The sequence below is a fragment of the Scleropages formosus genome, chromosome 19 (genome assembly GCF_900964775.1).
Source record: "Scleropages formosus chromosome 19, fSclFor1.1, whole genome shotgun sequence".
NCBI classification, from domain to species: domain Eukaryota; kingdom Metazoa; phylum Chordata; class Actinopteri; order Osteoglossiformes; family Osteoglossidae; genus Scleropages; species Scleropages formosus.
The window spans coordinates 14,325,654-14,348,083 of NC_041824.1; the positions used below are offsets into that span (position 1 = coordinate 14,325,654).

Below are 22,430 nucleotides of genomic sequence, written 5' to 3' on the forward strand. Positions count from 1 at the left end.
ATTATCCGTCAGTGAATTGTTACCTTTAAGTTTAACCCTAGTCCTGAAAACAGGTCTATGAAAGGATCAAGATTCTGAATGCATGCTGATTATAGAGTGTAAACTACTTGGCCACAAACTACAGTTTTATAATTTACAAGTATTGTTCTGTTTAAAAACTATGAAGACCATCTCTGAAACATTTTCCAGGAATCCTGCCATTTCATTTTCTTTTCATTTTTCTTTTATTTTTGTTTTATTTTACAATCTATATACACACATATATATATACTTAAAATTCTGTTTTAATAGGTGTAACTTATATGTTTAAGTTTTAAATTATACTATGAAGTATCACATAGACACAGGGACAGTTTAGGTAGGTGCAGAAAAATAAATAGGACGGTATAAACTTTTTGAACAAAAGCAGGCAGAGAGGGAGGAGCCAGGGGTGGGCCAGTAGGCGGGGAATGGGAACCAGCCAAGCTGGAGCAAGTATATAAATGTGTCAGCACAGGCTCCATCCTGTATCTCTCCGTGTCAAAGTCACTGCAGTCCTGCACTGAACTCCATCAGCAGCCAGCAAACATGAGTTTCAAATCCAGCAGCTACTTTTCGCAGTCCTCCAGCCGAGTGCCCTCAGCATATGTCAGCATAAACCGTTCTGCGGCTACCCCTGTCATGCGGGCCGCCAGTATCCATGGTGGTGCGGGAGGCCACGGGGCTCGCATTTCTTCTGCCTCTTACTCAGGGGTCCAAAGCCGTGTGACCCCTGTTTCCGCGTCCTCCTCCTTCCAGGTGAGCATTAGCGGCGATGCAGGTGGCATCATGGGCAACGAGAAGGTGGCCATGCAGAACTTGAACGACCGGCTGGCCTCCTACCTGGAGACTGTGCGCAACCTGGAGCAGGCCAACAACAAGTTGGAGATCAAGATCCGGGAGGCCCTGGAGAAGCGTGGTCCTGATGTCCATGACTACAGCCGCTACAATGCCATCTTGGATGATCTGCGCAAGAAGGTGAGGGGATAGGGTGCTAGGCCACAGATAAAGGTCACCAATAGTTTGAAAAGAAGGGAAAAGGCACAGGCTAAGTCTCACTGCTGCTCAGGACTTGAGTGTTGAGGGGGCAGAAGGGGGGAGGGACTTAAGGGCATTGTTATCTGAAACTTGCCGGACGAGCAGAGGTGGGAAAAGCTCTAAGGTTGCACATAGAACAATTGTTTAGTAGAATTCCTGAGTAGAAAACCGAGATAAAATTGGAAGTGATAAAGGGGTTCATGGGATCTGCTTCATGTGTTGGGATATAGGCAAGGTGTTACTATGGTGTACTTGAGAAGTATGAAAGAAATGTTAGCTAACTGTCTTTCTTTATCTCCAGCTCTAATATTGATTATGACTTTATGGGAAACAAACATTAGGTCTAAGAGGTAAAAGGTAATGGATTACCTAGGATACTCAAGGTCCTAGGTAATAAATATAGAGGCACATCAGAATGAAACACGGAGAAAAGAGTCTGCTGTTACAACAGTAAAATGTAATTTAATTTTTCGGCTTTATGTGCTGTATTACAACTTTATGTATGAAGGGGAATAAAGCACAATATATGACTGACAACAGCAAGAAAAAAGTGAATGTTTTCCAAATCTTTCCCTCTACTTCTTTGGAACTGATCTGACTAGGGTGGGGCATATTTCATTATTTATCTTACTGTAGGGTGGGGGAATGTCACGTTATCACAAAATACAACAAGACGAAGTGACGATCTCGACATTTACTATTGATTTTGTAATTGTTTAACATGTAGCTAATGACACCCCGTATAATCCAAAGACTCATACATGACGTGCTCGAACGAGCACAAAAACCTTTGGTCAAAAATGTTAAAAAAAAACATTAAAAAATGTTTTTTTGGCAAGTTAGTTTAGTTGTTCATGAACTGCCTCAGGTGGAAAGTACCATTTTTTTCAAAGACAGCAAAATATGTAAGTCCTGAACCTGTTTGCTTTCAGCAGTGACTTTCTTCATTTTTCGGTAACTGGGGTTTTAGAACATGTCATGCAAAACTGGTTTTTGACATATAAATTAGGTTATGGAGTTTTTTAACGGGTCATTTGTGTGAACAGACCGCATACGGTTCACAAATGTACTGTAGCTGTACAGGGAAGATCAGAACGGCTTTTCTCAGCTGAAGTCAAAGCTGTTGCTCTGGAGACAGGCAGGCATAATTACTGTAGAAAAACCTTCAACTATTTCCTGCCGGCTTTTTATCTAACTTGGAAGGCTTAAAACGAAACAGATATGGTGTTATGCTAAGCAGTGACCCTGACTTCTCAGTCTATCTCTTGCCCATCTGTGCCACCAGTGTAAAGCAATGTGGCCTGTTTTTGTCGTTGTGCTTCTCCCAAAGTGTTTATTTTCCTTTGTTTTATGACAGGATATGATTAACAGCTAAAATGGACAGCTTAAGAAAACAACTGCTCTGCTGCTTACAGAAACAGGAAATCCAGCCCATCCCCCACCTTATGCTAATTTAGATCAGTTATTTGGACACGTCAGCATGCTTTCCAGCCGACAGTTTGTTAATGATTATCCCCTGGGACTTTGTTACTTGACTCCCGGCCCTTATCTCTGACACCAGCCAGGACATGTAATAGTGGGAGTGCACAATGATGATTCTCCCTTTTGCACCATTCAACACATTAAACATCTGTGCCATTGCGTTCAGCCATGGAGCACTGCAGTTATGTTACCATACTTGCAAACCAAAGCACTTAAAAGCTAAATGTATCTGTGTTAATATGTGTGTATCAAATTATGACCTAGGAATTATTGTTATTTCTCCCTGTCTTTGAGATGCCACGTCATGTGTCTAGATATAAACTCATAAACTCAGTCTCCATTGCTGTCTTGGCCTGGCAGGTATTTGACGCGACTGTGGACAATGCCCGCCTCGTACTCCAGATTGACAATGCCCGTTTGGCTGCCGATGACTTCAGAGTGAAGTAAGTGAATTTTCATAAGCGCAGCACAGCAATTCATTGCACGGATCCTTCTGCGTACCCCTCAGCTCATCATACTTTCGAATGCAGGTATGAGTCTGAGTTGTCCATCCGCCAGTCAGTGGAGGCTGACATTGCAGGCTTGAGAAAGGTGATTGATGACACCAACATCGGTCGCATGAACCTGGAGAGCGAGATCGAGACTCTCAAGGAGGAGCTGATCTTCCTCAAGAAGAATCATGAAAGTGTGAGTATTACTGTTTTCAACAAACCCAAGTCACTCATGCAATTGATCTTTTTTTGTTGCTTTAGTAGTTTGGTAGAGTCCAACTCTTTCCAACTACATGGACTTCAGTTTTGTCAATGGTTCTCTTAACTTTACATTAACATACATGTAACACCAGATGGAGATTATTTTTAAGGGTCAAGTACAAATTATACTTTGTTGTCAGAGTTTTGGCTTGACTATACAGTTTTCCTATTGTTGTCTTACAGGATGTTCAGGATCTGCGAAACCAGATAGCTCAGTCAGGTGTGCAGGTAGATGTAGATGCTCCAAAGGGACAGGATCTCACACAGATCATGGCGGAGATGAGGGCAAAGTATGAGAAGATGGCACAAAAGAATCAGGAAGAGCTGAAAGCTTGGCATGAAAGTCAGGTACAAATGCTTTTCTCTCACTACTTTTACTTGCTTGTTTTTTATGGCGGTACAGTATGATTTTATTACTTGCTACATTCCTCTGTCCGTAACACATTACTATCCCCACTGTTTTGCCAAGCACTGACACTATCTGTTTTCTTTCCTTGTAGATCTCAGAGGTGCAGGTACAGGTGACACAAAACACAGAGGCTCTCCAGGGGGCACGTACAGAAGTGAATGACTTGCGCAGACAGCTACAGACACTGGAGATTGATCTGGAGTCACAGAAAAATTTGGTAAGCCTTATTTTGGTTTTTTGGACCCTTGTCTTCCCAGAGTTGTGTATTTCCTGGGTAATGAGGGGTTCATGGTGAATCTGAGCCCAGTTACTACGTCAACATATCATCAGTTGGACATTTCTCAGTGTTCTATATTTTCTTGATTCCTATTTTGGATAATACCTGCCATTTCTCCTGTCCCTTATCCATAATCCTACCACAGAAAGCTTCCCTGGAGGGCACCTTGAGAGAAACAGAGCTACGCTACAACATGGAGATTGAGAAGTACAACACCATCATCTTGCAGCTGGAGGCCGAGCTCATGCAGCTGCGCAACAATATTCAGCAGCAGACACAGGAGTATGAGGCACTGCTCAACTTAAAGATGAAGCTGGAGGCTGAGATTGCCACCTACAAGAGGCTGCTGGATGGTGGAGACTTCAAGTGAGTTACAGTGAGAGACCCAAGAAGGGTCAGCTAGAGGGCTTGAATAGATAACTTTCAAAATTTAGCAGTATCACAAGTGAAGGTAGGAAAGAGGCAATTGTCGTACCAAATTTACCAGCAACATGATCCACAAGCATAAGTCTCGTTACAGCTGACAGACTATACTTGTTTTTTCACTTACACCAGACTCCAAGATGCCCTGGATGACCAAAAGACCATCAAGACCAAAGTGATGACAGTCACACAGACCCTGGTGGATGGGAAGGTGGTATCCTCAACCACAGAGACCAAGGAAAGGTCAACATAAATGGCACATCATCTCAAACCTCATACTTTCTGGACCCCAACAAGCAGTACATTAAATTATGGCGCAGTACATTGTAATAATAATTGGCCTATCAAACAAACGGTAGCAAAATAAACTATTGTAATATGTTCTCCATGTTTGGCTATAGATTATGATAACCAAATGAGGGAGACCTAAGTAAAGTCATTGACAGCAGTTGATGTATGTGCCCAGTTCAGCCAGCATTCTTTTTTAATCCAGTCCCTTCTTTACTGTGCCTCTTTGCCAATAAAAGCAAATGTTTGACTTACAGTCTTTTCACTGACTTCTTGGTTTTCTTTCCTTGCCAGTACAGTTCTGTTGAGATTTTTTCCAAGTTCTGCATTAATTCTATATGATTCGTTTTTGGGTAAATTTACAAAATATGACCAAGTGGACAAAAAGCCCCAAATCTTGAAAAGATCACATACTGAATGCACCAAAGCATGATTTATGAATTAATATGCTCAGGGCTCTATGTTTCTTCATGATAACAATGCAGGAGCCTAAACTTCACACATCATTTGCATCAGAAAAAATCTGGGAGACTACATCACATGTAAAAAATAAAACAAATAAAAATATGAGCACATTCAAGAATAATACATTATGTCAGCTGCACTAATATAAAGAATGTGACAAAAATGTTTTCACGCCTGGAAGATCAAGGTATGAGGTCTCTCCAGGTCTGGGAGATGAATGACTACACTTTGCATTTAAAATAAAAAAGGTAATACAATGTCCGAGTCCATATCGTGTGGAAGAAGTATAATTGTATATACATAAAAGTTAATGTTTAGTGGAGAGGCAATAAAAATGCGCAGGATGTCCTGGTTAAAGTGTTTGCGAAGACATCAGATTCCAAATGGAGCCATAATCCAGTGCATCCCTTCAAGGTGTGTGGCAGTACTGTCCATGAAATCAAAGCGAAACCTCACAAAAGCACTGTAAATGACAATGTACTGTCAACGAAATGCGGTTCAAACAAACTGGACTATTTGGACTGACAGTTCATACTATTATTACATACTATTACACTATTTAAGGGGGGCGTGGTGGTGCAGCAGGTTTGGCCTGTGCCTGTCCTCTGGTGGGTCTGGGGTTCAAGTCCTGCTTAGGGTGACTTGTGATGGACTGATGTCCCATCCTGGGTGTGTCCCCTCACCCTCCGGCCTGTGCCCTTTGTTGCCAGGCTAGGCTCTGGCTCACCACAACCCTGCTTGGGACGAGCAGTTTCAGTGTGTGTGTGTGATTACACTATTTAATATTTTGTTTTAAAAACATATTATTACCATTATTAGAACAATAAAGTGCATTTGAAGTTTCTGATTCTATAAATATCATTAAACCCACCTGAGCTCAACTTCACTAAATAGAGTCTATAGGTCTTTGGTTACCTGCTCTCCAGAGCTCCTTCAGATTGTACAGTATTGATTTTCCCATTTACTTTTTTGTTATCATTTGACAATGTTATCATTTTAAGCCTGATTGTTAATATTTAGTGTTAATATTGTGATTTAATATGTTAATTTAATTGCCAACATCATTTTTTTTTTTCACAATCCAACAAGGGTAAATCAGTAACTAATTCATTTGTCTGTATTACCAAGAAAAGTATCTATTTCAGAGGTAAATAAATACTTTTCATGGAGCTCTTTTAGATTATAATACTTTCATCTGAGCTCAAAAGCAAAATCAGACTATCTGGGAAGAATGGCATTTTCAGCAGCATTAACAAAGTTAAGCACATCAGTCAGTAACCCTTCTAATCTCACCTCACACTCGAGTCCTTCTTCAGTGATAGGACTTATTCATGAGAACTCAGAATGAACAACTGTTACAAATCAAATTTCAAAATTGTTTAGTAACCCAAAATTTTCAATTCAATTATTTCTACATAGTGTTAAACTCTCTGACCTCTAACCCTAAGCATAACCCTTATATTAAGATGTTCAATCTGTTCTTTTTTCTTTTGACTATTCCTTTGGCCTAATTCTCAAGGTTGAAGTGTATAGTCAGCTCTGGGTAGATCAGGGGACAGAGTCTAAGCAAGGAGGGGTACGCAAAGCAGCGATAGACTCTAGGGTGTGGTGGTGGAGACAACAGGAAGATTTATAAAAATAGAGGTTACTGTGTTCCTCACTCTGTCTTTTCTCCTGGTGATAGCCCAGGTTCTTACCTGCCATTATCACCATGAGTCATTTTTCAGAGGTCAAAGGTGTCGCTCAGACTGGATACAAGCCTATCGGAGAGGGCTTTCGTATACAGCCTTTTCCTTCTGTAAGGGCTAATATGGTCTATGCATCCAGCATCTGTGCTGGTGCTGGAGGAAGTGGGACAAGGACCTCAACAGTTTTTGACTCCAGTTTCATGCCCAGAAGGGGCATGGAGGGCCAGCAATGGTTAACCACGGGCAATGCAAAAGACATCATGCAGAACTTGAATAGGCGCCTGGCTCTTCCTACCTAGAGACAGTGGACAGACTTGAGGAGGGCAACAGCAGGCTACAAATTCAGATCCAAGAAGCCTTGAAGAACAAGAGTTTCATGGGAAAGTACTACAGCCACTATGAAATTGTTCTCAGAGACCTACGTGAGGAGGTGAGCTTGACATTTCCATACCAGCGCTAGCTGTTATTTTCGAGAAGCCTTTAACGCCAGCTCTCTTTAGTCAGTCAGTGCAAATATTTAAGAAATCATTTTAATGATGACATTTTGGTCAAAACATTTTTGAAATGGACTTTGGATCACTCTGGACACCAAGGCATTCTGGTCTTCACATTGATAAAGATTACAGCATGGACTTTAAACTCAAACCCCCTATCTTAAATGTGCATGAAAATCTAGATTTATTAGTTCACACGTTTTTTTCCTCAGACAATATAGCGTGATAATGAAAATTGTAAATGATATTTTTGAACTGACAGCTTATAAAAAACAAAAAGTGTCTCTTTGCTTTCATTAACGTGTAATATGCAGTACTGTCAGTATACAGTTATGTTAAAAAAAATGTGTACATTCATTTCCGCGACAGCTACAAACAAGTTTTATTTTCATGAGCATTATCATTCTGTTTGAATACATCTTCAAATTTCTAAATATACTGACACATTTTAATGTAAGTGGAAAATTATGATATTTCACTGCATGCTGAGCTACTAAAAGTTTTCGGTGAGTATTAATTGAAAACTTTTAATATGACTGCATGCTATGGAGCTTCGCAACCAGATTTCCCAGTCAGGCATGAATGTGCAAGTGAATACTCCAAAAGGAGAGGAGCTGACACAAATCCTGGAGGAGATGAGGGCGAAGTATGAGAAGATAATTCTAAAAAATGAGCAAGACGCTGCAGCCTGTTATGAAACAAAGGCACATCGATATTCCTTAATTTTGTCTAATACAATGAAAATGTGTAGCCAAAGGCGTCTTTTCGCGTACCTCTTGTTTCTGGCATGTGTTTCTGATAATATGTTTAATTCGCAGATCTCAGTAGTCACCATTCAAGTAACGGAGAGCACAGAGGCTTTGGAAGAGAACAGCTCCCAGCTGAAGGAGATGCATAAAAATGTGCATTCATTGGAAACTGCACGGCAAGTTGAGGAGAGTTAGGTATAATATTCATTTAATTTGCAAGTAATATCATAAGCTATGTACCACAGAAGTAGAAATAAGAACAACTAATGGCTGATATGTCCTTATATACATACCCACAAACTTGTTCTTCACACACACACACATTTTCAGAACCGCTTGTCCCCTACGGGGTCACGGGGAACCGGAGCCTACCCGGCAACACAGGGCGTAAGGCCGGAGGGGGAGAGGACACACCCAGGACGGGACGCCAGTCCGTCGCAAGGCACCCCAAGCGGGACTTGAACCCCAGACCCACTGAAGAGCAGGACCCGGTCCAACCCACTGCGCCACCGCGCACCCCACTTGTTCTTCATTCTCTTTAATTTGTAGTCAAAAAAGGGACAGATGTATTTTATACTCCCATTCAGGTGGGAGCACCTGAATTCCATTTATAATTTGTTTTCTTGGGAAGGGTCAGCCTCTAGCAAATGTTTGTTGCATCCTAGATCCTATCATTTACCCTGTCTTTTACACCCTGAATGGGTCAGTCCCTCTCAAACATCAGTTCCATCCTGCACTGGAGTTATTTTTCTGGGCTGAAACTGCTAAGAACCATTGGCCAATAACTGCTCCCTCCCCTCCATCTTACCTTTCCATAGAACTACTCCCTAGAGGTTTCCTTGACAGACACAGAGTTTCATTACAAATGGAGATAAAGAAATACAAGGATGCCATTCAGCAGATGGAGGTCGAGCTCGTGCAGCTGTGCACCAACATCTAGCAGCAAACTCAGGAGTATGAATTACTGCTCAACCTCAAGATGAAGTTGGAGGATGAGATCTGCATTTACAAGATGCTACTGGATGGTGGAGACATCAAGTGAGTCACAGTGAGGGATACCAAAGGAGAAGAGAGGAAAAGGTTTGAACAGTGCAGTTCCTATCAAGATAGCATTACACTAACAATAAAAAACAACATCATCAAAAATAGGAGTGAGAAGGAGATAACTATACTGTAGTACCAAATTTTGCCCAAAGAACGCACCCAAGTCATAAGTGAAAATCAGCTAAAAGGGTTGCTTTTTACTGTTCTTCACACTAATGGTGCCCAACACCAGGATGCTCTGGAACAGCAGAGTAGCATGGAGACAAAAGAAGTAACCATGACCCAAGTTCTGGCCACTGGGAAAGTGGTGCCCTCAAGCACCTAGACCAAGGAGGAAACATCATAAGATTCCTCAAGCACATTTTCCCAAACATCCTGCATGCAGTAGATTAATATGTTGCTCAAGATAGTCCATTTTACATTTCTGTTCTTTTTCTGTTGTGCTTTTTCCAATAAAAATACTTCCTGATAACCATTTTTCCAATGGATTCCTCTTTCAAGCTCTTCCCTATGCCACCCTACAGAAATTTCTTGGAGTTTTTCATGTGTTCTGCATAAGTCTTGGTAGTTTTAGAAAATCAGAACATGCCAGGGCAAAGTCAATGAATCTAATGGCAATGAAATACACCTTTCAGATTGTATTACATTTTTGATATAGCATTATAGCAATTATAAACTGATTGTCACAGGCTTATTTCTAGTGTTGAGTTGTATAAATCCATTTAATTGGGATGATTTCAAAAGTGGGTGATTTTGAAAATTATTAATATTTTGCATCTGGGTTTTCTCGTTATGGGACAGTTAATCGTGCGTCATTAAAGGATAATTTGCATTCTAAACATTGCTGGTTCACTATTCCACTGCTGTGTTGCCTTTGTGTTTTGTATCAAGGGCTGCTCCAATTATGGTAAATATGGTATGATGCTGATCTTTAACTGTTCCTGTAAAAATATCCCAGCTGTGCAAATGGGTAACATGTAGCTTAGTATACAAACCGAACTGAACAAAGGCATCAGCCAATTAATGATTAACAGCAATACTGGGGTCTTAAATTTGTTTTCTATTCATAAGTTTAATTAAGAATGGCTGATTTTATTGCCTCAGTATGATTAATTACAACATATATTTTTAACACAGATCTCTGTTACGAAAGCATACCAGAACTGTAAACATTGCTATTTGTCCAAATGATTTACCTTTACTCATTCAGCTGATGCTTTTCTCTAAAGTGACTTACCATGTTAAGCTACTTACGAGTATGTACCCATTTATACAGCTGGGTAATTTCTTTAGTGGGCCAGTGTAGAGTAAGTACTTCGCTCAGAGATCCATCTGTCCATCCATCCATCACTTGCCCTGAGGAGGGTCACAGTGAGCCGGAGCCTTATGCAGCAACACAGGGTGCAAGGCTGAGGGGGGGAGGGGACACACTTAGGACAGGATGCCACTCCATCACAAGGTACCCCGAGCAGAGCTCGAGCCCCAGACCCATCACACAGCAGACACCCACTGAACCCGTCATGCCACCACACCCCCTCACGCAAGCGTAGTACAGCTATAAGTGGGAGTCAAACATGCAACCTTTGGGACCAAAGGCAGTAGCTGAAACCATTACATTATCAGTTGCCCCAATTTAAAAACCTAATTTGATAAATAACAAGTAAAATGATTCTTGCATAGTTTTGAGCAAGACACTTTCTTCTTGAGAATTTTGAGTAGGTTTACCTGAGTATTGTTTTGGACTCTTTCGCCATCCTCTGCTTATTAATTTGATGTTTTGTCTATAGCTACTTGATTTCACTAATTTTAGAGAAACAGAGGCCAACACCATACAAAAAAATTGCCATGATTATGAAATATAAAGTAAACATTGGAATATTAACATATAAATCATTCCCTGACACTGCAGTTCATTTTTTCTTTATCAAATCATCTCTTGGCGTGTTACTTCATGGTGCTATCCCAAACAAAAACTATTTGAAAAGCCATTGTTAAAAAGCTTGATTATTAGTGGTAAATCTCCAAAGACCTAATGGCAGGCATAACTACCACAACTAAATTTAAGCATCAAATCAAGATTGTGTTCTTGAAAATGAGTTTCTCATGTCTGTCAGTTGCAGTCATGTAATTACATAGAGAGATCAGTGCGAAAGACTGTCTTAAGTCACTTACTGCATCCAGGCAAGTCCACTGAGGAAAATCTCTTTCCTCCTACACAGAGTATGATTTTCTCTGGCATTAGATTACAAAGCAGTTTCTTAATATTTAGAAACATCCACCTCACCTGAGAACGTGCTCAATCAATTCCTCCAAGAGTTTTATATAGTTAGATGCTCATCAGCTGGGTAATATTTCATGCTAAGCCAAGATTACTGACCAATGTTATCAACAAGGAATTTGACCAAATCTGAATAAAAATGCTATAACCTTGCTATGATTAAAAAAACTGTTAGCAAATTATAAGAATCGCTCTCACACAACCTACATGTGTGACTTCAACTTCACTAAATTAGGTCCTCTGACCCTTGGTTTAATGTTGATCACAGTGTGGACTTTGGCAACATGATTAATCTTATCATCCCACCTCCATAGGTTTGGTTTTAATAATACTAAGGTGTACTTTGAACATTTGAATTTGGGGAGAGAGCAGCACACTACAATACCTGGACAACATCTGAGCGCTTTTCATGCCTGTACTATGACACAAAACATCTGGATAGCAGTGGCCAAGGTGGTATCTCTCCTCATCTAAATATGCAAAGTAAAGAAAGAGTACACGAATCAAAATCATGATTAAACTAAATGGTCTGACAGGATCACAGGCCAAGTCCAACACACGTAAGCTGTGCTTGTCACTGAACCGTGTACACCAACATTGAGACCCTCTTAAAGTTGTTGCCTGATTAGTGTAGGAGGTAGACGTGTTCTGTCTTCATAGCTGATCCAGGTGTGGCCATTGGTTGGAAACAAAACACTGTCCCAGGTCTTGACTGTGTTGGAGTTTAAAGGAGAGCCCCTTTGCCCTTTGTAGGGCTCCAGCCTTCTGATGACACTGCAGATCTTTGCTCAAGGAGAACTATGAGTTATTGTGTAGTATTTTGGGTCTTCAACTCATAATATATTTTATCTATTGAACTCATGCTCCTCAGCCTTTCTAAAGTCAAATTCCAAGTTCTTACAATTGACTTCCAATGGTCTGTGATGAGAGGGGGCGCGGTGGCGCAGTGGGTTGGACCACAGTCCTGCTCTCCGGTGGGTCTGGGGTTCGAGTCCCGCTTGGGGTGCCTTGTGGCGGACTGGCGTCCCGTCTTGGGTGTGTCCCCCTCCCCTTTCGGCCTTATGCCCTGTGTTACCGGGTAGGCTCCGGTTCCCTGTGACCCTGTATGGGACAAGCGGTTCTGAAAATGTGTGTGTGTGTGTGTGTGTGTGTGTGGTCTGTGATGCAAATGGTGGTTTCTTCAGCCAGCATCTATGGCAATAATGAATAGTAATTGGATAAATCAATGACCTTCTATAGCTCTGGATAATGGTTTAACCAGAAACAAGTGTTGCAGGACCTGAATGAGGATTTGGTCCACAACTAAGAGATATACTTTAGGAGCATCAACAGGACACTGGAAGTAAGATCCAGGAGTTCTTGCTATAATTTTCAATGACTTGAACAAGAAGGTGAGCATCATAATGCCAGATTAACACATTATAATATTCATGTTCCTTTCTGCCCCATCTGTCTCAAGCCTTTAGTGCTTTCCTTTGTGTTATTTGATTATATAATAAACACCATATATTTTGCATTTGAACTCCTTACCTTTGCATTCTTGAAATCTACTTTATTACTCCTTTGTTGGCCTTTGAACATCTCTATGAGATTATATGCATGGAAATGGGGGATTCAGTCTCAGCAGCAATTCATCTGGATTCCATGAATTCATGGAGTGACGATATGATTCATCAAGAATTTGGTTCATTTTTTAATAATTTAATTTAGCTTTATATCAGTTTTTATATCACATTATTTCTTATTAGAAAAAGACTAGAGAAATTACACACAAATCTCAACTCAGTTTACAGTTTTACAATTAACATTTGGCTCTTTGGTGCATTGGACTTCTCACTGAATTACCCAAAGGTTGTGGGTGTGCATTCCGTCAGAGCCAGTGACCTAGAAGTTATGTCAAGGGTCAACTTCTGCTTCAATTCCCCTTTAAAATTGAGATTTATGATTTTTTTAAGGTTTTTTGTTTATGCTGAGTGAGACATAGCTTTTGAGAAAGGGGTCTATTAAAAGAATAAATGTAAACAGGACAGATGATAGCAGCACTAGTTAGAGCTGCTCACAGGTCACAGGTTTGAATCTCACCTCCAGCTGTAATATCCTTGAACAAGGTATTTACCCTCAATTGCTCCAGTGAAGTTACCCAGCTGCATAAATGGGTAAATCATTTAAGTAGATTAACATTATGAGTTATTTTTGAGAGAAGTATAAGGTAAATGTAAAATTCTCTATTTGGTGTGCTGAAGTAACTTTTTTTGTCATGCATCAACATGAATGAAAGAATGCCTCATTTATGGATGTGCAATATTCATAAATGGTATATGCTGAGGGGGGCACAGTTGTGCAGTGGGTTGGTCCGGGTCCTGCTCTCCAGTGGATCTGGGGTTCAAGTCCTGCTTGGGGTGCCTTGCGACAGACTGGCATCCCATCCTGGGTGTGTCCCCTCCCTCTCCAGCCTTACGCCCTGTGTTGCCGGGTTAGGATCTGGCTCCCCATGACCCCGTATGGAACAAGTGGTTCAGACAATGTGCATGTGCATGTACATGTGCATGTCTTTTGCTTACACATGACAAGTTTAGTTCTCAAGGTGTCACATGTACTAAAACATTCCTGTGAGCAAACAGGCTACATAAAAATTGATACCACAAAACAATGAAGTTATCTCTCTGCTGACTGAACTGATAAACTTATGCAAAGAGCTATGGTTTGTATCTCTGTGCTTCAACAAATTCATTTTTTTTGCAGTTAATTAACAGGGTCCACCTTTCTCGCTGTGTGTGTCAGTAGGGGAGGGGGAACAATCCCTTTCACAGCTCAGAGAAAGACATCCAAAAACAGTCAAGCCAGCTATATACGTACTTAAAAAAAGACAAAAAGCTATCTGTAATGGATAATATTGACCCCATTCAAGTTGCCATGTAAGGCGATGGTCATCATGTTGAAGAATGACCCGTGTCACGAATGTTGCTGGCCTGCCAAGATCAGTATGCTTCTACAGAAAAGCTTTTCACTTTACTGTAACACCAGATCACGGACGTGCTCTTGCACTGTGGGACACAAGGAGATGTGCCAGAAAACACATGACATCTTTGGTAGAAGCAATCGGAGTACTGATATTAATGGTTGCTGACCCCATATGTTTTTGACAGAGGATGATCTTCCAGATTTTACAGCTACATTTTTGAGGCCCAGCAAGAGGTACTCAGTGTATTAATTGTATCACTTTTTTTTTTTAAATAGATTTTATTAGTTCTTTTAATTTTAATTCTAAAATTCATTTTTTTATGCAACTGTGTTTGATCACTAAAAAGTATAGGATGTAAATTTGTGATTGTTGATGGTATTAACATCATGGTAGACAGCAGAACTATATTGCATATAAATGATAATATTGTAAAACTCTAAAGGTTACTCAATTTAGAAGTTTTTGTAGGTTTGGCTCTTTCCAGCTGGAAGAAAATTATCTAAAAATGTGTTGCCCTGTTCTTGTCTAAACCTTCGAATCTCTAAACTTTAAACTCAACAAACTTCAATGAGGACTAAATAAAGTCAATAGGGTATTTAAAAAAATAAATACACACACACACACACACACACACACACACAAACACACACACACACACACACACACACACACACACACACACACACACTTTCAGAACCGCTTGTCCCAGACAGGGTTGCAGGGAACCGGAGCCTACCCAGCAACACAGGGCGTAAGGCCGGAGGGGGAGGGGACACACCCAGGACAAGACACCAGTCCACTGCAAGGCACCCCAAGCGGGATTCAAACCCTAGACCCACTGCAGAGCAGGACCTGGTCCAACCTACTGTACCCCCTTTAAAAAAATACAAATTTTTAAAATATTTTCATTGTTATAATATACATATATTTGCCCATGATAGAATGGCATCCTATCCTGTGTCTCCCACCCATCCCCCACCCCTCGCTTTGCACCCAGTGCTTCCAGGATAGACTCTGGTTCTCCACAGTCCAGCTCAGCAGAAGCTGCTATTGAAATTGAATGGATGGATATATTTGTGCAATGAATCTGCTACAAAAAGTGGAAATAGACCAAAAGAATTTAGATTCAAAACTGTGTCTATACACACACACACACACATTTTCTGAACCGCTTTTCCCATACGGGGTCACGGGAAACCGGAGCCTACCCGGCAACACAGGGCGTAAAGGCCGGAGGGGGAGGGGACACACCCAGAATGGGACGCCAGTCTGTCGCAAGGCACCCCAAGCGGGACTCGAACCCCAGACCCACTGGACAGCAGGACCTGGTCCAACCCACTGCACCACCGCACCCCCCTGTGTCTATACAGCATGTCCAAATATTTTTTTTTTTCAAAAACTTAAGGTCAGGAGTAAAAATGTGTACATTTGATTAGATTTTTTTTCCTAAAAGTGTTATTAAATTATTTAAATATTTTTGTGCTTTTCTTTTTTTAGAAAAAATACACACACACACACATCTTCAGAACCGCTTGTCCCTTACGGGGTCACGGGGAACCGGAGCCTACCCGGCAACACAGGGCGTAAGGCCGGAGGGGGAGGGGACACACCCAGGACGGGACGCCAGTCCGCCGCAAGGCACCCCAAGCGGGACTTGAACCCCAGACCCACCGGAGAGCAGGACTGCAGTCCAACCCACTGCGCCACCGCACCCCTTAGAAAAAATATATCTTGTCTTATTTTTGTAAAATGAATTTTAAAATTTGCCTTTTAGAAGTTTTAGGCATTATGAGGCACTTTGGACCAAAATGTTTTTACATATTCTTATGAAACTCTTACATACCTGAGAATAGATAGACCTCGGTCTTTTCCCATTGCTTGTCTGTTCTGCTTTTTGCCAATGAAAGTAAATGTTTTGACAACCATCTTTCCATTCTCCGCTCTATTTCTCTCTTTGTTTCCCCAGAGTTATTACATGGAATTTCTGTGTTTTTATGGGTCTTTTTAATGTCATGAAACCTGTCTGAAAAAGTGGTGGAACATAAAGAAACTAAAACATGACGGAAAAATGTGCTTTTTTGTTCACCAGTTTGGGAATGAGATGCCACCCATAAAATTAAATGACCCAAAATAAAATTACAAGGGACTGAATGTCCCAAACCACAAAATAAAAACTACTAAAATAGCAATGCTGAAACCTGCCTGCTCAGGGCCCTCAAAATTTCCATGGTAAGAGATCAGAAGTTTGAACTGCCATATGTTACTGAAGTCTGTGAGAAGACTCGCTGGACAGAAATATACTGTAATCTTTCAACTCTAACCTCAGAGTGGAAGCATATTAGCAGATTAAGTAAATGAACAACAGCAAAACACATACACACACACACACACACACACACACACACACACACACACACACACACACACACAATTTCAGAACCGCTTGTCCCCTACAGGGTCACAGGGAACCAAAGCCTACCCGGCAACACAGGGCGTAAGGCCGGAGGGGGAAGGGGACACACCCAGGACAGGACGCCAGTCTGCCGTAAGGCACCCCAAGCAGGACTTGAACCCCAGACCCACCGGAGAGCAGGACTGCAGTCCAACCCACTGCGCCACCGCACCCCCCAACAGCAAAACATGGAGGTTATAAGCAAAAGTCCCTGTCCTAAAGAGAGGGATCCCTAGTGGAAGTGTACAGGTCCCACATGTGTAAATTTCTATGGCCTCTTTTATCGTCATATACAACACTGTCCAAGTTCCTAGATTAGGGTGATGTTTTGTTTCACACTTCTACTATTCAGCATGTCCTGAACTATGTCCATGTGTTAAGAATCAAAAAACTCTTTATATGTCCTGTTCCATGGAGACAGATTTTTAGTGTTTTCTCTGTGATTTTATAGTTATATATTACATCTTCATTTTTATTTTATTGAAAATAAAATTTATGAAGTAAAAGTGCACTCCTTATATGTGCAGTTATGAAAAAATTAGTCTTTTTGGAATTTCCAAATATTAACTGGATCAGGCTTTTAATTTAGATAAATTTCACTCACTTTAGACATAATTTATTTCCCCTTTAGAGACAATAACACTGATTCAACAGAGAGAACAACTGATTGCAGTTATTTTCCACTAAATGACAACAATGCAAATGAACCCTGTCTTAATCCACTCAACAGGTCTTTTGACCTTTCATTTTGTTGAGATTAAAATGTGAACTTTGCCAGTCACATTAAACTTTACTATGTCTAAAGGTCTTACAAATATTGGGTTGAACTTTGAGCATATTGATAAATATCCTATATCTGAATTGTGTAGAAAGTGTGCTGTTAAGACATAATGTGGTGATGTGGTAGCTGGAGACCGAAAATGTACAGATGATGCTTGCAGACACTATGACCTGAAACGTGTACTGGTAGTGTAACCCCATGAAGCTCCTGAAATACTCAGCATCATCCAAATACCGTCGGCACATTCAAGTGGGGTCGTGGCAAGCCGGAGCCTAACCCAGCAACACAGGATGCAAGGCTGAAGGGGGAGGGGACGCACCCAGGACAGAACGCCAGTCCATCACAAGGCACCCGAAGCAGGACTTGAACCCCAGACCTACCAGAGAGCAGGCACAGGCCAAACCCGCTGCACCACCGCACCCCCAATGTCTGATTCCATTAAAATATTTTTACCTTCCATCTTATGTAATACAACTTACTCTTATTCAATCTGTGGTCTTATCCTCAAAGCTGTTGTGATGAGTCAGCTCATACTGGAAGGGGAAGGGACAGAGTCTACAGATGTAAGGGTACGCAATGCAGCGATAGCAACTTGGGTTGGGTGATGGCCATGACCTTGAGGGGTGTATAAAAGTGAAGGCTATGGTGCTCCTCAGTCACTTTGCCTTTACCCCCAGCATCAGCAAACGTTTTGTCATTGCCACCATGAGTTTCGTTGCAACAGCTGAATACATCTCTGAAAGCAGCCACCACTCTTTTGGAGAGGGCTTTCCTTTAGAGCCTGAGCGCCCTGTGCTACCTAAGGTGGCATACCCAGCTAGTGTTCATGGCGGTGCTGGAGGACGTGGGACACGGATCTCCAAGGTGACTAGCTCCAATTTTAGCTCCAGACACCTCCAAATGGACCACAGATTTTTTGACGTGCGACATGAGAAGATGACAATGCAAAACCTAAATGAGCGGCTGGCCTCCTACCTGGAGAGGGTGCGCAACCTGGAACAGGCCAACAGCAAACTAGAAATCAAGATCCGGCAAGACCTGGAGAAGCGGAGTATCACAGAAATGGACTACAGCCATTATGAGGGCATTATCAGTGACCTGAGGAAGAAGGTGAGCTTGACATTGCCAAGTTTACCCTGACTGTATTGTTCAGCAGTTCTTTTGCAGCATCTCTACAAAGTCTGAACTGCAACCCCTTTTAAAGCACTTTTCCAAAATGACAAGTCTTTTTAGAATGTTTTCACACATTCTAGGTCCTATATTAGAGTTTGCATCAAGAAAACATTCCCAAATTCATATGAAAAAAGAGTGTTAACGGTATTTAATATGAACCAGGATACAGATTACAGCTTGGTGCAAATAAAAAAGCAAACTCTAAATGAATAGTAATGACAAATTTTGCCAGACCAGATCCTTTGGGACACAAACTTTCATTCAAACTGCTGTAAATGTACCACAATCCTCTGATACTACATGAAGACAAGTTCTTTAATAAATATCAAACAACTCATATACAAGTGGAATGACAATAAAGTTGACGTTGACTTGACAAAGCACTTTTGGGAATAATGCAAAATTTGAATCTTCCAATATCTTTCCTAGAGATTTCAGACAGGATTTCAGAAAATGAAACGCTTAGGATCCGGACTGATAATGCACGATTGGCTTTGGAAGATTTCCGAATAAAGTGAGTTTCTTTTTTCTTTGTTTAATTTTTCTTTCATTTCTTTTTTGAAAATATGTTGTATTTGTGGTCACAGGGGCTGTGTACACACAGCTTTAGGTCATAGCTTAGACAATGACAAGAACCTCTCACCTCTCAGATGTCTAGTGTGTGTGTCTGAGTGTGTCTGAGTACACTGTTTTGGTCAATACTCCTTAGCTAATGTGTCCTCAGGCTTTAAAATGAGAAGAGAGTTCATCAAGTAGTAGAGGCAGACATTGTGAGAATGAGGAAAGGTCTGGACGGCTCCAATGTGGATTGCATGAACCTGGAGAGTGAAATTGAGGCCCTGAATGAGAAACGGATACTCTTGAAGAAGAGCCATCAGAAGGTGAGCACCTGTGGGAGCTTCCAGACTTTGGCATCTGTGGAATGTGTTGAAGACTTTGCAGATGTAAGATAAAGAAACTGCCCAGACCATTACAATGGGTAACCTGCTTAATATCACAATTGTCCCTCTAACCCTTAACCCCTAACCCTAACTAGTGACTGTAACCAAGCCTCACAACCTTTATTTTTTCTGCACTGAAATGAAAATTCTTCCTTCTTTGCAACAATAAAATTAAAACGGAACATCCGTTATTTACTTATCCATAAATAAATAGCATTGCTACTCAAGTAATAGCTAAAATGTATTTACAAATATAAGGCTTAAACGTGTTCTCACTACAGTTCCAAACAACTTTTCAGTTTCTAGATAGGGTTGCCATTTTACTGCAAACAATTGAGTGTCTGTAAACTTTTAGATATATTGATGCATATTACAAGGAATATGTGTGGGAAATTATGGTATTTATACTCCATCCCACACTAGTAAATAATGTCATGGGTGAGTATTGAATGAACTCTCTTGGTGACAGTGCGTTACGGAGTGTCGTGAGAAGATCACCCAGTCATGTGTCCATGTAGAGGTGGACACTTCCAAAGGACAGGATCTGGCGAAGATCCTAGAGGAAATGAGGGTCAAATACGAGAAGATAGTTTTGGATATCCAGGAAGAGGTCAAAGCGTAGCATGAAACAGAGGTAGTGCGTTATCACCAAAGCTTGTCCACTGTAGCACAAAATATGTGTGTGACGTTTGTGTGTTTTTTGACACCGGTGGTTTTCTTTCCTGACTTTTTGTCAATGTGTGCATTTCTCAGATCACAAATATCACTGCTGAGGTATCAGAAAGCACCATAGCTCTCAAAGAGGCGATGAACCAGCTGAAAGAGACACGTAGACATTTGCACTCGCTAGAGGTTACGCTGCAAGCTGAGCGGAGTGAGGTATAATATTCCTTTTCATATTGGTTGCAGGGCTCTTTTATATGAACATGAGGAATGTAACCATTGGTCCTGTTTATTGTTGACGTAATAAATGTTTATAATGTATCTCAAAAAAAAATACGAGGAAGGTGATTACGAATCGGTGTGATATTCTGGCAAAGTTTTATGCAGCTACTTGTGTGATGAACGCCTGTGCATATGGTGAAGGAAACAAACTAACTTTCCTTAAGAGTCACACATCTGCAGCTATGTCTCTTTCTCCTAATGTAATGAACAAATTGTATTTTCTATGAGAAAAGCATCTGCTAAATAAGTAAATGTAATCAGACAGTATTGGGTGTATATGTTCTAAAGCCCCTTAATCTCGTAAAGTCCATTAAAAGCCGCTCTGGATGTGTCTGTTTTTGCAAAATGTCAACTTTTATCCCATATGCTTGTCAGTTATCATCTGGAAGGGTCAACCCTGCTGCACACTTTGTACAATGAAACTGACTCTTGACTGTTAAACGCTGAAACAGCGATGCAGCCGGTTTACTTTTCACCATCTTCATGCTTCCCCACAGAACGCGAACCTGGAAGACACTCTGAGGGACACAGAGCTGCGCTACAAGATGGAGCTGGAGATGTTCAACAGTGTCATCCAGCAGCTGGAGGCTGAGAGCACGCAGCTGACAGCCAACATCAAGGACAAGAAGCAAGAGTACGAGGCGCTGGAGGCTGAGATCACCATGTACAGGAAGGTGCTGGACAGCGAAGAGTTCAAGTGAGTAAGAGCAACAGGCTGAGATGGTTGAGTGATTGAGGTGTGGCCGTTTCTTGCCTATCTTCTAGGTGCCTTGTACATGGTACCTTCAGCCAAATCTTCAAATTGGACAAACACAACTTCTGTTGTTCATGAGCTGGGATGTATTCTTCATGTGATCATTACAAAGGCCCTGTGGAAAAGTAGGACTTTCCAAGACGTGATTATTACATTGATATTCAGTTCTTTCGACATCATTACCCAGTGAACTGCAGCAAAATATTAGTCAAGGGGTGCAAAGCGACACCGTTACTGTCCTCACTTCTCTTTGTGTAACTGGAAGTACAGTATGAATCACACCTCAGCAGCTGTCTTACACATGTCATGTGTACAGCGTAGCTCAGGATGTTTGTTTAGGAGGAAGGAAACATCTGGGTGTTTACAGGATTTCTAACAAAGAATATTCCCCCCATATTTAGACTGAAAATACTAGCTGAAGAGAAGAAGATGGTGCACACTGAGAAGAAGATGATGACAGTCACTCAGACTCTGGTGTCTAAGACAGCAGGTGTTAAAGGATGATGACCTTCCCACAACACAAACACACAAACACACACACACACACACACACACACACACACACACACACACACACACACACACGCTACCCCACACATATATTATCCTTGCACCTTATTTCAGTATATAACCAGGAAACATTACAACTGTGTTCATTGGGTTTGTTCATCCAATGTTAGAGTCATGCTCACTTTCAACACATAAATATCATCGAGATATAGATGGGTGACGTTGCTGGTCGTGTTCATAAAATCCAAAAGAGTAACATCAAAGTCAACAGGACTTCATGTGAATTGTAGTGATATTCTGAATATAATAATCTGGCATTTTGTAATTAAATTCCTTCTTTTATTTTTTAATGGAAAGATATTACAGCTTTTCTTAATTGTGTAAATGCAATTCTTAAAGCAAATTTTACATTTTAAAAATAGCTAATGCAGCCCATGGAACACTTCATTGCCTGATCCAAATAAAAGCAGATAAATATTTAATCCACTGGAACAATGTAAACTATAA

The 22,430-nt window shown here is 41.0% G+C and overlaps 1 protein-coding gene and 1 pseudogene across 1 annotated transcript; both read left to right on the forward strand.

Moving 5' to 3' along the window:
• The first annotated feature begins 495 nt into the window (after nucleotides 1-495).
• krt18a.1 (keratin 18a, tandem duplicate 1) lies at nucleotides 496-4,845 on the forward strand. Its single transcript, XM_018760622.2, has 7 exons — nucleotides 496-996; nucleotides 2,899-2,981; nucleotides 3,069-3,225; nucleotides 3,474-3,638; nucleotides 3,791-3,916; nucleotides 4,122-4,342; nucleotides 4,532-4,845. The coding sequence occupies exons 1-7, from the start codon at nucleotides 568-570 to the stop codon at nucleotides 4,650-4,652; spliced, it is 1,302 nt and encodes a 433-aa protein (XP_018616138.1). The 5' UTR covers nucleotides 496-567; the 3' UTR covers nucleotides 4,653-4,845.
• Nucleotides 4,846-18,305: 13,460 nt separating this feature from the next.
• LOC108939116 (keratin, type I cytoskeletal 18-like) lies at nucleotides 18,306-21,917 on the forward strand (annotated as a pseudogene).
• The last annotated feature ends 513 nt before the right edge of the window (nucleotides 21,918-22,430 follow it).